The 15,635-nt window shown below is 42.1% G+C and overlaps 1 protein-coding gene across 1 annotated transcript in view; it reads left to right on the top strand.

Annotated features, from left to right (window-relative positions):
• Positions 1–222: 222 nt before the first annotated feature.
• RAB11FIP2 (RAB11 family interacting protein 2) overlaps positions 223–15,635 on the top strand; it is a 32,499-nt gene continuing 17,086 nt past the window's right edge. The window contains exons 1-3 of the mRNA XM_028730116.2: positions 223–1,490; positions 8,976–9,418; positions 11,801–12,269. Coding sequence (XP_028585949.2) covers positions 1,141–1,490; positions 8,976–9,418; positions 11,801–12,269 — 1,262 coding nt within the window. The 5' untranslated portion in view covers positions 223–1,140. The remainder of the gene's footprint in view (positions 1,491–8,975; positions 9,419–11,800; positions 12,270–15,635) is intronic.

Genomic DNA, 15,635 nt, shown 5'->3' with positions numbered 1-15,635 from the left:
TGCTCCGCTTGCCGGGGAGCCCCATCCTTCTTCCTCTGTATGCCTTGAAAAAGGATATTTTTTTGGGGGGGGGAGAGAATAAATAAATAAAAGCACCCCCACCCCCGCGCGCGGAGGCAGCTGCGATCTGGGCAGGGCAAAGCGGGAGTAGCGAGGAGAGGCGCGGCGGCGTGAACCCTGCCCTCCGCCCTCTGACCGCCCAGGGAAAGAGGCGGCGCTGCTGCTGCTGCTCGTCCTCTCCCACTCAGCGGCGCCGGCTCAAGGCAACAATGGGGAAGGCGGAAGTGGCGGCTTCGGCCCGGCGGCCTCGCAGCCTCTGCCCAGGGGAGGCGGCCGGGCAGCGCTGAGGGGCCGGCGGGGCGTCTCTCCCTCTCGCTCCCGCGGTAGGACGCGCCGCTGCTTCGCCCCAAGCGACGCCTCCGTGGGCGGGAAGCGGCGGCTTTGCCTCTCCCTCTGCCCCGGCTAGGCTCCCCCAGCTGCTTCAGTGGGGAGGAGGGGGGAGGCATTAGAGAACCGCAAGGGGAAGCAGCGAGACAGGCCTCGCCCGGGCGGGCGCAGGTTTCCCTCAGCAGGAGCCCCCTTTGCCCACCTCCCAATGGTTGTTTTTAAATGCCGCTCTCTTGGGGTTTCCCCGCCCCACTCCTAGGGCGCTGGGTTCGTCCCCGAGGCTGTGGGGGAAGCGCAGAGGGTGCTTGCTAGGGAGGGAGGGAGAGGGAAGTTTCCCTTGGGGACTTTCTCCCTGCTCCTTTAAATCCTGCAGTGCTGCTTTCTGCCCTCTGCTCCACCCCGCCACTTTTAAAAAAGCAAAGGGGGTAGCAGGTGGAAATCCCGCTGGCCAGAGTCAGAGCAGGGGGCTTAAGATATAAGCTGCGCCCTGAACACAAGTGCAGGGAAACAGGGCTGATGCTAGAAAGTGGGGAGGGAAACAGTGCAAATGAATACTGAGGGCATAATCGAAGCTAAAATCTTGCCCCACTTGTTAGGAAGCTGACCAAGGAGCAGTTGAGACCCTTGTGCCTGTATGTCCTCAAAGGTCTGTCAGCCTAAAGTGAGCTGCCTTAGTATTAAGTGTACCTGCCTGTAGAACAGGTTACCTGTGTCGCTGTTGCTGCTGAAGACCCCCCCACCCCGGCCGACAGTATGTTGGCTGAGCAAGCCCAGAAGTGGTTCCCAACTCACGTGCAGGTCACAGTCCTGCAGGCCAGAGACCTGAAGCCGAAGGGCAAAAGTGGCACTAATGATACATACACAATCATACAGTTGGGAAAGGAGAAATACTCCACTTCCGTGGCAGAGAAGACCCTGGATCCTGTATGGAAAGAAGAGGCCTCCTTTGAGTTGCCCGGATTGCTGATGGAAGGGAATCCTGAGAAATACGTCCTCTGCCTGATAGTGATGCACAGGTCACTTGTTGGGCTAGATAAGTTTCTGGGACAAGTGGCAATAAATCTGAATGATATCTTTGAGGACAAGCTCAGAAGGAAAACTGAGTAAGTGTTATTTTCTTATATATGCTGGGAACTTTTTTTGCTTTAAGGTTTACCCATATGCTCCAAAAACCAGTTTATATGCAGAGCAGTATTAATAGGTGTATAAATGTATTATCATTTTGTGCTTACCTGGGGGCACCTAGCCTTTCAGGATTTTGATGCACACTTCATTACTGATGTGTGGTCATACATAGTAATTATTCCCAAATGGTAGGTAGGGTCTCATCAGTCAATTGGGGGCTGAGGATTGCTAGCCTGTCAACAGAAGGTATTTGGATGGTGCAGAACAAGCTGTGCAGGAGTTTCACTTTGGATGAAACCAAAATGCTAATCTGAAATGCAGAAGAAAGAAAATCCCACTGGTATACCTCTATACTATGAAGTTTGCTATTTTGGGAATAGCCATTTGAAAGAAATGGTTTATTTTTAAAATACTGCACACCATTTTGGCCTACTCTGTTTTGTAGGTTCACTCTGTCTTCTGTTCTTTCACTCATAAGTTTGGTTGTTCTTCTGTTATTCCATAACACATGAATGTCTGAACCGTTACATGCTTCAGTACAGTACTGCGTTCTTTTACATTATCCCTTAGGACAATAATCAATTTGTTCCCAATGAAGCCTTTGGTATTATAATTTATAATGGCAGACACAATATGAGCATGTGGTATCTACTTGTGTCGGTCATACAGCTTTTGGTTTATTGGGATGGTATAACATCTCAGAATAACTAGTTTTCCTAGTTACAGGTAGGTAGCTGTGTTGGTCTGCTGTAGTCGAAACAAAATTTTAAAAATCCTTCCAGTAGCATGAGCTTTCGTGTGCATGCACACTTCTTCAGATACTAGTTTTCCTAGTTAACCCTTGATTCCAAACTTGGAAGTCTTAACCATTTCAGGGCTGGGTTTTTTTGCACCTAACTGTTGCTAATAGATATCTGTCGCCATAATGCTGTTATATGTTTAACATCTCCCTCATTCATGTGTTACATGTTACAAAACAGCCTATATATATAATTTATTATTTAACAGGCAGTCTATTTAACAATTCTGTCTAAGACTTTTAACTGCAATGCTGTTCGTTGTAGGATAGAGTTCTGGGCCTTAAGCATTGCGAGAGAACCATAAAGGTTTCATAATGTTTACTATTCAGATTTTGACACCATGTCAAAATAGAATGTCTGGTTGAAATGTCCACCACTTCAAAGTCTAAGATAAAATAAGGTAAAATGATCATTAAATAGTTTCTTATTCACAGATCACTGCTAAAAATGGTTAATGGAAGACTAATGGAATGACATGATGAAGAAATAATGAAATGTCATTTGTAGTCAGTCAAACTGAAATGTTTCTGAAATGCAAATGAATTCATTACAGGGAAGTGATTCACTGATTGCAACATCACCACATCCATTGTATTAGGGTTGCCAAACATCCAGAATTTCCTGGACATTGCTGGGATTTGGCCAGCAGAATCAGTATCCGAACATATATATGGCAACCCATGTCAGAAGTGTAGATTTTGTCGAATTTCCTTAAAAACAGCTTAAAAGCTGCTTCTTCTTTTGAAATCTTGCCCCCACTAAAAAAGTTCTACAACTCTGCCAACAATACTCAACAACTTTTGTGCCTGGATTTTCACTTTTTGAAATATGTCAACCCTACATTTTATAAACACGCTGAAATAAACTGACAAGTAAAGCTTGACTGTGATCAGGTCCCCTCCCTGCTGGTCTCTCAGAACCTACAAAGGTATGAAGAGGGTGGAGCAGAGACAGACTAGACATTGGTGTTTCAGATTGCTTAGGAAGGACCTGGGAGAGGAGGAAACTTAGGGAACTGTGGACCTTCAGTTGCAATTCCCCCATTGGGGCAAGACCTGCTGGAAAGAGTTGCTGTGCTCAATAGGACTGAGCTGTTTTGTTTCCTTGAGTAAAAAATTAACTTCATTGACACCTTGTGAGTTATTGCTGACTGGTTCCTGACTCCCACCTTGACACTTGAGCTTCTTGGAGGAAAGGTGGGCTAGAAATATCTAAAAACTTCCAGACTGTGCGCATGTGCACGATCACACACATATAGGATGCGCCTAAATCAGGAATTGCCTGTATATTTATAATTTGCATTTTTAATCTGCTTGTCTTGTAGCAGCCCTGTTTAGGGAAGTTTTTAATGTTTGATATTTTATTCTGTTTTTAATTTGTTGGGAGCCGCCCAGAGTGGCTGGGGAAACCCAGCCAGATGGGTGGGATTTAAATAATAAATTGTTGTTGTATGTGAACTTCTTCAGTGTCAGAGACTGTAAATTCCAATCTTGCAACTTCTGTAGTGCATTCCTTTGCACTTGCATTTGAAAGTAGATTCCACTGAGTTCAATGGAACTTACTCTGAGGCAGTGCTATCTAGTGGCAGGAGGGAAAGTGATTCAGGAGATGAACCCCTGGAGGAACGTGACACAAGAGAGCAGGACCGCCAGGGGCCATGCTGTGTCTCTGGAGCTACAAAATTGATTCCTTGTCCTCACGTTGGATACCCTCCCTCTGGAGGTGATGGACTCTCTCCTTCATTGGAGGCTTTAAAGCAGAGGTTGGATGGCCATCTATCATGTAGGCTTTAGTTGAGATTCCTGCATTTGCCGGGTTAGACTAGGTGACCCTTATGATGCCTTCCTATCTACAATTCTATTATCCTATGTGAATTTAAGATTTATGCCTAAGCGTACACAGTTACTGCAGCAGTCATAGTGCTGTTTCAGTTAAGTGTTTATTACAAAATAAATGTGAAATTGTTATTTGTAGTTGCGGAAGCATCTGCCTGCCTTTTATTCTTTTACACCAATAAGTGCATTTATTAAAGAGAAATTGCTTTTGCCAAGCAATAAACAATATTTTGTTGTTGGCGAAAGGTGATGCGCCTCTGCCTACCGTTGTACTCCCCACATTGCAGTTTGGAGTTCCGTTTGTTCCACGATTGCATCAGTATTAGGAGTATCTCTTGGCTAGTATCTGTGCCATCATTTGAAACCATTCACAAGCTGTTCTCCCACTTCTTGCCTTAATGAGTGTGCCATTAAGAAATACCTTTAACAAAGTGTTTTCAAATTATTCTTTGCTCTTGGTGACTGAATACTCCCCATGGTACTACAATCATACATGAACCGTATTTTCCGCTCCATAGGACGCACCCGACCATAAGGCGCACGTACTTTTTTTTTGGGGGGGGGGGGGGAATTCAAGAAAATAAATATGCGGCTCTTGGGGGCTTTTGCGGGAGGTGGGGGAAGTGTGAGAGCCTCGCTCTGTCCCTTCTCCCACCTCCTGCAAAAACCAGGGATAGCCGCGCGAAGCCTCCCCAGGGCAGTGGGATGAAGGCTTTGCGGGCTACCCCAGAGCTGCTCGGGAGCTTGTCGGGGCTGGCAGGGGAAGCTTGGCTTTCCCCCACCGCCAGCCCCAAAGAGCAGTTTGGGGCTGGCGGGGGAAGCCCGGGTCCCCCCCCCCCAGCCCCAGGGACCACAAATTCACTCCATAAGACGCACAGACATTTCCCCTTAGATTTTAAGGGGGGAAAGGTGCGTCTTATGGAGCGAAAAATACAGTATTTTCCCCACCCGCAATTTCACGCAAATTGAAAACCCAGCAAGGCTACTTGTCACCTTCTCATACAGTGCCCATCCAAGAAGTTCTGCTTTCTAGTGCTGAAGCGCACATAGCATGCAAAATAGACGAAAAGAGATAGAGGGGGGAAAGAATGAAAAAGCAGTCTGTTCTCTTTTCAGTAAGGCTATGTCTCCTGTTGGTTGTATTGGGACAAAATATTAGCCACAAACTTCTGATTCTTGCATATTGGCTTTTACATCTGTGTAAGATGTACACACAGAACACATAGAAGCCATGTGCACATGCGTACACATGTACACAGAGAAGCCAGTGTCTGTTGACCCAAACTTCAATGCATATTGCTTGATATTGTGGTGTACAGTTTGCACAGTTCTAATCTATATGTTTGAGGCTCTGCTTGAGTAAGCTTCCTATGCAAATGTGAAATCCCGGGCTCTGGAGTGTGTATGGCAGTGCAGTCTTGACCCATGACTATGCATATTTTAGGGACTTCAGCATATGGGCTTTAGCGTTTAACTCAAGATCTGGAATACTCTTGCTGTAGCATTGAAAATAGGGGCGAGATCATGTTGTTTTTAACTGCTATTTGGAATGTCCGGTTCTGACTTTTGTAACATGGAAAGGGCTATGAGTTGGCCCAGAAATCTACCTATACAGTTATACCTCGGGTTGCTAATGTGATCTGTGTTGGAGGCATGTTCAAACCCGCAGCACCGTGTCTGCACGCGCGCGCAACGTGATTTGGTGCTTCTGCGCATGCACATGATGTCATTTTGCACTTCTGCGCATGCGTGAGTGCCGAAACCCGGAAGTAACCTGTTCCGGTACTTCCGGGTTCAGCGCGGTCTGCAACCCGCAGCATTCGTAACCCAAGATATGACTGTATACATATCCATTTTCAGTCTGCATATTGTTGTTTACAAGAACTATAGCTTCAGTAAGGTACTACTGAAATTGAATATTCTGTACGTGGTGATTTCGGAACTGTGAGATAGGACAACATAATAGTGTGTCATTACTATCAGGAATGCACTGCAGAGATGGAAGATGCTCTTTGTTCAGGAGTGGAAAAATTAGGGAAATGTTATCACTGTGGTGTTTAGAAACTTGCCAGCACAACTGGGAGGCAGGTAGCCTATTGCTTTTTCAAATGGTATATGGCTGAATTGTGTATGTGTTGCCTGGAAAAAACCACAATTATGGAAATACAGAGTAAAATTTCAGTTATTTAAATTAAAATTAAGGACACACAGCTGTGACCCCATAGTTTTAAAACAAAAGTTGATACCTAACAATATAATTTTGATTTCTTTCAAAACTGATGATAAATACAAATTTTATTAAATAGTGGTTTTTTGCTTTCAGATGCATTTAGCAGACCCAGAGCCTTATATCCAGAGTGACTTTTTAAAGTTGATGTAACCTGAACATTGCTTAGTTTGTGGGTAAATGAGATCCACATATTTGATGAAGTGTCTTTATTGGTAATATTTCTAGTTTTTAATATATTTAATAGTTTCCTCCTTCCAACACAGCTGTACATATGGTTCTCCAAGAGACAGACTTCAGAGTCACTAGAGTATTACAAAAAAAGATATTTAATATTCTGCACAATGCTGAACCTTGTCAGCAATTCCCCCATGTGTGTTTTTTCTTGTAAGAAAAATGAAGGCTACCAGCTGATCTAGAATTTCTAGGAAAGCTTCAGCGCATGCAACATGCAGGGCTTTCTTTCTTTTAACAGAGAGAAGTGTGTATGCCAGCCCATAGTGACTTTAACCACGTATTAAGCCACAAACTAATAGCCTGCTGCATGTAACACTTTTTAAGTTGCTGGTGGTTGCACCTTAAAACAAACATATGCCTTTAAAAATAAAGGCAGCAAAGTTTCCTGAAGCAGTGGTGTTATGAGAGGGCCCCTGTCGTATTTTTTAATATCTTCATTCTGGCACAAGATATAAGAAACTAAAACAATAGCTAATATAGCTTAGCACATAAATATTTTTATTCCAGAATGGCTCTCCCTTTCATGAGTGTGAAAAATCATTAGCTTTTTAAAGAAAAGGAATAAGGGGTTATTGGAACGGCTAGTTGAGATTTGGAGCAGGTGGTGGTCTTCAAGGCTTTATTTACAGTCCTAGTTTTGTTATACCAAGAACACCCGAGCTATTCATATCTTTCATGATTAGAAGTTGAGCATGGCAATATGTGCTGGCGTAAGGCCTATTTGCTAGTTACTTCCTGGGGAGAAATCGTAACCTGCTGCAGGGCTTGGGCGAACTCATTCTTCTCATTCTTCTTGTCAAGAGAGTTAAGGAATGAATAAGGCTGTACCACTTTTGTTAGGTGATCAGGGTGATGCCTCATTCAGTCCGTTCCCAGAAAGAATGGAATTTATTATTATTATTATTATTTTTACAGCAATCTAAGAGATAAGATATCTCATTTGAATAGTAAGTGGCACAGCCTGGTTCATATTATAACCGGTTGGCATTTCTCACTGGAAAGCATTTTGTATTTGGTTTGGATCAGTATCACAGCAGGAGTAAACAAAAGCATTGAACTACAGTACTTTTGAGGGCATTTTGATATATTTTCTAATCTCTGTATTTGGGGAAACTCTTAAATCTCTGTAAGCATCAGGCAGAACAAATTTGGCAATCTTTGTGGTGAGATTCTGTGGCAGAGCCACCGCTACTTCCTGAGCCCTGCCAATTCACTCCAACAGGGATGGAGGTGCAGGATGATTTTCATTATCTTTTTTGCCCCGTTATTTTTTTCTCTCCCCACCCCGCAAACTGTAGTCAGCAGGTGGGAATATACTGTTCCATCTCTCGGGCTGGTCTCTTTGAAGGCTTCTCTTTGGGAGGATGTCAGGGGAAGAACTACTCACAAAGGATCCCACTCCTGACAAGCCCAGTTTTGGCATTTGGTGCAGCAGAACATCTGCGCCTGCTGAGCTTTCCATGGGTGTGTGGGGAGCGGGACTCCAGCGCTGCAAGACTTCCCTCTCCATTAGCAAAGCAGCACTTGACATCACTTCCTACAGTCCCTCAGCTGGCCTTTGGCTGGTTTAAGGATCATTTCCTAAATTGAACATTGATACTATCATTTATGTGTTGCATTGAAGAAAGCATAATGGAAAATACATTAGTCTTAATCACTTTTGATTTTCACATTACTAATTAAGTTATTTTCTTATGGGCCTTTTACAACTGCAGTGTTTATTTGAACAAAACACAAATTCAGATTTTTGTTCATAAAGTAACATTTCATCAAATTGTATCATAGGGTGGTTTGTTTGTTTGTTTGTTTGTTTTAAAAAAGAAGTCGTCTTAATTCTTTTTTGTACCTTTCCAAATACATGGCTCTGGACAAGTGAATTTTTGTTTTCTCTATTCGTCTACATGGGCATCATATTAACTGAATTTTGCAGGAGGCTGAATGGTAGATCTCATGCTTTTCATGCAGAAGGTCCTGGTTTCAGTCCCTGGCATTTCCAGTTAAAAAAAGATCAAGTAATAGGTAATGCAAATGTTCTTTATAGAGCATATACCCATATCTATATAGGGTAATGCGATGGACTCCCCCCCAAATTGCTGCCAGGCAGCATTGACCTTACTGGGCTAGGTAGACAGGTGATCTGCCCTGATTTAAGGCAGCTTTTCTTATTATGAAATACATATATTTGAAACACCAGCCCAAATCTCTGGTTGCAGGCAATTTTTATTTCTTGGGTTACTTGTTCTTAACAATTATATGATTTATCTGATAGGATTAAAGGGAGATAAAAAAGCAGCAGTTTAAATAAAAAATTTTTTTTGATACAATGTTACACAACTTACAGTGTGTTGTTATCTTATCTTGAAGGTGGTTTAGCCTGGAGTCCAAACAAGGAAAGAGAACTAAAGACAGAGGAGAAATAAAGGTCAATATTCAGTTTATGAGGAACAATATGACAGCAAGTATGTTTGACCTTTCAATGAAGGACAAAACTAAATCTCCATTTGCTAAACTAAAGGACAAAATGAAGGGTCGGAAGACTGATGGAACATTTTTGGATACATCCTCTGCAATCATTCCAAGCAGTCACATGCCAGAAACTAACACTGTAACTTCCCTTGGTGAAATACAGTTAAAATCTAAACCAAAAAAGCCTTTCCTGTTGGGACCTCAGCGACTATCTTCAGCTCATTCAATGTCCGATTTAACTGGGCCCCAGGTGACTTCGGAAAAAATTAAATCGGGCACAGTTGCCAATGCATACCTCTTCAGACGTCAGCTTGAGTCTGTTGGTTCTGCGGATGAAAGTGGTAAGTGAAAATTGTTGATGCTGTTTGATGTAAGAAACTTCGACAGACTCTTGCTCGTTGCTTACAGCCTGTTATCTTTTCGCTCTTACTTTATAGAAATGTGTGGTTGCAAAAGCTCACAGAGCAGTGTATATTGACTACACTGTAAGGTAAAGGCAAATGGGGCACATCAGTAATGTACCAGCAGCAATCCTGTTCAAGCAGCTTATCACCAAATATTAGGTGCAAAGGTTTCTGGAAACAGCTGACAGGTGGGTGATGTTTTTAGGAAAGCTTGAGATATAAATAATTCCAGGTCCAACTCAAGCTGCAGTGTGCCGTTCAGTTTAAAACGTTCAGGCTGGTAAATAAAATACCATGAAAGAACAATACAGTAAAACACAAAATACAAATACAATAAAACAATAATTACTGGGAGTATCAAAACATTAAAAGGAACCAGCAGAGATACAACAAGATTAGTGATTGAAAAGCTTGGGGAAATCAAGAAACTTTAGAGCTCTGTACGTCAGAGTTGTTAATTTTTCACGTTGTCTGTTCCCAATTAAAGTTACATTCTGTTGATGTGATATAAGTTAGCTTGTTGGACCAGTGCAACACTAGATTATAATACTGTGTTGACCATTTGGCCCATTTTGCAGATTTATCTGGTGGTTCATTGAGTCTTAGGAGCTTGTTATAATATTGTCCTCTAATTTCATAGCATAGTAAACATGAAGTAGATACTGAAGCTAATTGTAAATATATCAAGTGTAGCTTAGTGGTTGGAACACAGGGGTAAGGAATCTTTTTTTTTAGCCTGCTGGACCAGATCCTTATCTGACCCCCCCCCATCCCCGGAGTCCATCTTTAGGCAGGCAGTGTAGCTGTCTTTATGATGCCATGTGATTAGTTGCCCCATCCACTCCCAAAGTTTGTTGTGCAGAGCTTCCCAAGCACTGATAATCCAATGGGTTGTTTGTGTTTTTGGGAAACCACAGCACAAGAGGCTTTGCTCTTCTAGTAGCACCAAACATTTTGTGTTGAAACCACTGCTAAAATGGAGCTTCCCCATTCTTTTTTAGCAGGAGTTTCAGTGCAAATTGCTTGGTGCCATTGGAGCATGGTACACTTCACACACCCATCAGCTAAACGTGATGGGATGTCTTGCTCCCTCAGTGGAAAAATTGGGAGCTCACTTTAAGCTCCTGATTGTTCCTTTTTAGCCACATCACCACCTTCTTCACACCTGACGTGATGTCAGGGATGGGGGAGGTGAGTGTGGTTTGGTTGCTTTGTTTTAACTGTTTATTTGTGCTCTTACCTTATTCTTACTCTTGTGAACCATCCTGAGATCTTATAATGAAGGGTGGTAAAAGGTAAAGGGACCCCTGACCATTAGGTCCAGTCGTGGCCGTAAATCTCGCTTTACTGGCCGAGGGAGCCAGCGTTTGTCCACAGACAGCTTTTCCGGGTCATGTGGCCAGCATGACTAAGCCGCTTCTGGCGAACCAGAGCACCACACGGAAATGCCGTTTACCTTCCCCCTGGAGCGGTACCTATTTATCCACTTGCACTTTTGATGTGCTTTCGAACTGCTAGGTTGGCAGGAGCAGGGACCGAGCAGCAGGAGCTCACCCCCGTCACAAGGATTCGAACCACTGACCTTGTGATCGGCAAGTCCTAGGCTCTGTGCTTTCACCCACAGCCCTAATGAAGGGTGGTATATAAGTCTAATAAATAATAATAGTAATAAATGGAGAGAATTGCTGGGCCAGAGGTTTCCCACCCCTAAGTTAGAGTGTCAAGCCAGGATCGAGGAGTCCTGGATTCAAATTCCCACTCGACCGTCAATACCTCAGAGAGATCTTGGTCCAGCCTGTGTTTTCTATTTTTCTCTACATTTCCCTATGTTCCTTGAAGGAAGCGTAGGAAATTAATAATAATAACACATTGTTTTGCCATTTTATAAAAAACTTCAATCATATCCACTTTTCTTTTAAACCATGACAGCCTTCCAGAACCTTTTGTAGTGCATATAGAATGTTACAATAAATCTTTAATATAGAAACATTATTTCATTGGGAGTACCAAGTATGTGCCCAAATCTCTTACTAAATCAAATGGGACTTGGACATCCCTGTGGATCATGCCCCTCCCTTTTTTAAAAAATCAACAACAGTTTGACTGGTTATTGTAATAATGATCAATTGAGTACATTCAGAAATGAGGATGGGAAATCTCAGCCAGCCGGGTCAGAGATGCTGGGAGTTGTAGTCCAGCAATACCCAAAGGACCACAGGTTCCCCTTCCTGTTCTAAACGTAGTTATGCAAGCTTTTGTGTGGGTATTGCCAAATATGATGTGATGTCTCTTGTATACTAATGACAAAATGATTTGCAGGAAATGTAAAATCTCCGCACAGACGGACGTTAAGTGCAGATACAACTAAAGTGAGTCAGCCAGACAGCACAGTTGATGACAGCGACTCAGCTTTTGGAGCACAAAATGACCCTTTTAAAAATGTGAGTGCTTCGTTGCCTCAGAAGTTTGCCACCCTGCCAAGGCAGAAGAATCCATTCGAAGAAAGCCCCATGTCATGGGACCAAAACGTAGGTCTGTTTTCAAAACCTGCTGAAATAAAAAAAGACATTAAGAAAGAGAAAAAGGAGAAGGTTAGTCTCTTTGAAAGAGTGACTGGGAAAAAAGATAGCAAGCGGTCTGACAGACTTAGCAATGGAGGATCAGATGCTTCTGCTGATTTGAAATCACCTAGTGCACTCGGCGAAAATCATCAGGACAGTTTTGATTTTGATTCAACTAATCCCTTTACAACAAGCTTCAAGCCAACAAAAGTGCTGCCATCTTCTCGGTAAGCTTTACTGTATTTGAGATATGATGTCTTGGAATCAGTCTTATAAAAATGAAAACAGAGTTTGGGCAAACCTTTTTAAAAAAATTCATCAAGGTTATCATTTTTTTTTCTTATTAGAAGTATATTTCAAAAGTAATATTTAACCCCAGATGGCTACTGCTATGCTATAAAGGAGCTCACTCAGCTTTTGTGTGGGAAGTTCTATCCTTTCCTTCCCCCAATAACAGCCTTGCATAGCTCAGCATGCAAAGGCCAATTCTACCCTTAACTGATTAGATAGAATTTTCTGAGCACTGAAGGAATATGCCCCCAAATCCACCTTAAAATAATGAGACCCTCTTCAGTGTATCCTTATTATCAAAGTTTTGGACAGTGCCTGAGAGATCAAGCACATTTTGCAGTGTGCTTTCCACCCAGAGAAGCTAGCCTGCATGATTCATTGCCCAGTTATTTATTTATTTTGAAGATTTACACAAACTTTATTCAGGAAAGCATTTTGGCTGCATTGTTTGAGTTCTGTTTTATTGAATAACTGGCTTGTTTTTGTTTAGTTTAAAAAAGGTTGTATTGTAGCTTTTTATACTGTGGTGTTTTTTTATAATTATTTAACATTTTTAGCTACTTAAAAAGGCTTAGGGCTAAAAATGCAGGATTTAAGTCCATTTAAACAAGAAAAACTTCTTATTGTCCTTGAAATGCTCCCTCCTTTGTAGGGTGGACCTTTTTAGAGGAACAGACTAGAGATGTAATGCTGAGCCATGTTTTGGTCACTCTCACTTTCACACATGTGTGCTCTGATTTCTTTTGCACAGTGTGTGAAAACAGAGAAGGTAGTAATGCACACAAAGCTTGTGAGCTGGCTAGCATTAAATCATGGTTTTGGAATTAGATCTGAATGGGCATACTGTCTTTCTTATGCTACTAAAAGTAGTGAAGTAGTAAAAAGTAGATGTGTTCCACACTTTATCTATGATTATTAATTATTATATTTAGTTGCTCCCCCCAAATGAAATTAAAGGTGACTTATAAAATGCACATTAAAAACAGACCTAAGCTCACTCTACTGAAAGATAAGCCAAAAATTAAGATCCAAAGGCCCTGGGTGAAAAAGAATGCATTTGCCTGGAGCCTAAATTTTTAAAAAATTGATTATATTTTGAGAACATGAACAATTCAGCTGACTGAATCTCTGTCATAATTTACTAGGTCTTGATGGGGCACAAAAAGAATTCAAAGAGCAAAGGCCTTTGCAAAAGCTTTAGGAAAAATCTTCTTGCGTGGATTTGCAACTGACAAAATGTTGGGCTGACCCACCCCCCCCCCCATGCTGCTAGCAGCAGTTCTCAACCTGTGGGTCCCCAGATGTTGTTGGACTACAACTCCCATCATCCCTGAGCTCTGGCCTTGCTAGCTAGGGGTGATGGGAGTTGTAGTTCAACAACATCTGGGGACCCACAGGTTGAGAATTTTAAAAATGGGTGCTACATCAGAGCATCTGAATTATTGCCTAGTTACCTTGGGCAGCAGGCAATTTCTAGTCACCAATGGTGACAAGGTTATATGTTAATGACAAGTCTGTGTTAGGCTTTGGTAGCTCCTACCCGTTAGCATTTGGTGGTAATAGGGTTATGTTGTTTTTAAGCCCAATCCACATCTTTGAAAGTTTGCATTTGCAAGCTGTTTGATTGCTTTCATTAGTCTAATTGCAATCATTCATTGCACTGGCTTTCAAGGGGTTAATCTGCAGCTCTCTGTCATGGCAGTCTTGTACAGTGAGCATACCAGAGGACAAATGTCAACTTAATATACAAACTTCCCATAAAATAGCTAGCACTATGTGCAACATTTCCATAAAAAAAATGTTTGTTTTTTAAAGCTACGCTACAGTAGGCTAATACACTGATGTGAAAATTTCTCAATTTACAGCACTTGACAGGTGCTAAAAGAAAAGCATCTTTAATTTTAATGTGTTGTTAGGCCCTCTTTAGAGGGATTGTGGAAGTTATTAACAAGGTCCTTTGAGACAGGAGACGGGTAATTAACAAGACCTACAGAAAGAGAGTTTGGGTAATTAACAAGCTCTTAGGCACTGGACACAGGGTAACAAATAGTCCAGTAGTTAAAGGGGACAGGTTGTTACTAGCATGATCAAATGCCAGATTTGAGAATGTGAATAGATAGGTGTCTCAGTGAGGTGTCTAATTAGTATTTTTTTATTATATATAAACTCCTTAGATTACATTTCTACAATATAACAGTCAGGGTAATAGCAACACCCACCCACCCGTGAGGACCCTTTTAAGATCGAAATTTCATTTAAAAATTGGCAATAAATGTAGTGCCCTTTACAATGATTACTAGGGAGAAAAGAGAAAAATGAAAATGGCATATTAAGAAAATAGTATTTTAATGAGGTAATTTATCTTCGAATGGGGCACAATTCACTCTTAGATAGCAGCAAGAACGAAAGGTGCCAAAGTTGGAGTAGACGTCACTTGAACGTCGGTGGTGGGATTAGGCTGAAGAGATTTGTTGCCCTTTGTCCTCCACGATAGGTAATACCTTTATTCTGTGCTGGTTTTGGGATACATAAAAGGTTGCATCCCAGAGGGGCAGCCCTTTCCTGTAAGATTTAGGAAACGGATCCTTTTCCTGCCCCAGGCAACATTTAAGGCCCATTAGCAGTGGGCATAGGAGCCAGTTTATAGGGGCCAAGGTCCCTTTGGCTCCTCCCAGTAAAATATTTGAGGGGACCAGGGCCCCCCAAAGTTGATGGGCATTGCCGTTCAAATGGTGTGTGTGTGCACTGAATCTTGTGATCGATTATGCGGGGCAGGACTGACCTCCCCCCCCCCCAATAGTTTGTTCAAGTTGGCACCCCTAGAAGTGGGTATCAGCTGAAATGGCGGCAGCACTGAAAGACGTTTGTGCCCCAACCCACCTTGAAAGTGATCATCCCTAACTGAAAGAGGGTTCTAGGTGGAACTCATAGTTTCACTGAAATAAATGGGATTTATGTCTAGACAGGGTAGATCAACTTAAAATGAAATCATTAATTTAAATCAGAAAAATGTCATTTGGAATCATCAGTTTTAATCAAGTTTCCAATTGACACGTCATATTTCCTTAAATGATGGTGAAAATCCGAGCACTAAACCATATTACTTTGCAACTAAATAAGAATATTGTTTATTTATTCTTGGAACCGGGCCTTGCATCCCTTTGCATCCCTATATATTTTTGCATGCTTTCCCTGTTAAGCTCTAGAGGGAACATCTTTTAAATATTTCCCTTTTTGGGTCTTTCTTGCAACTAGCACTCATGATGGTTGTGAGTTTAGTAGTGCAGTTTTATATACTCCTA

The sequence above is a fragment of the Podarcis muralis genome, chromosome 6 (genome assembly GCF_964188315.1).
Source record: "Podarcis muralis chromosome 6, rPodMur119.hap1.1, whole genome shotgun sequence".
NCBI classification, from domain to species: domain Eukaryota; kingdom Metazoa; phylum Chordata; class Lepidosauria; order Squamata; family Lacertidae; genus Podarcis; species Podarcis muralis.
The sequence above is the reverse complement of the archived record's forward strand: the minus strand, read 5'-3'. Positions and strand labels throughout refer to the sequence as shown.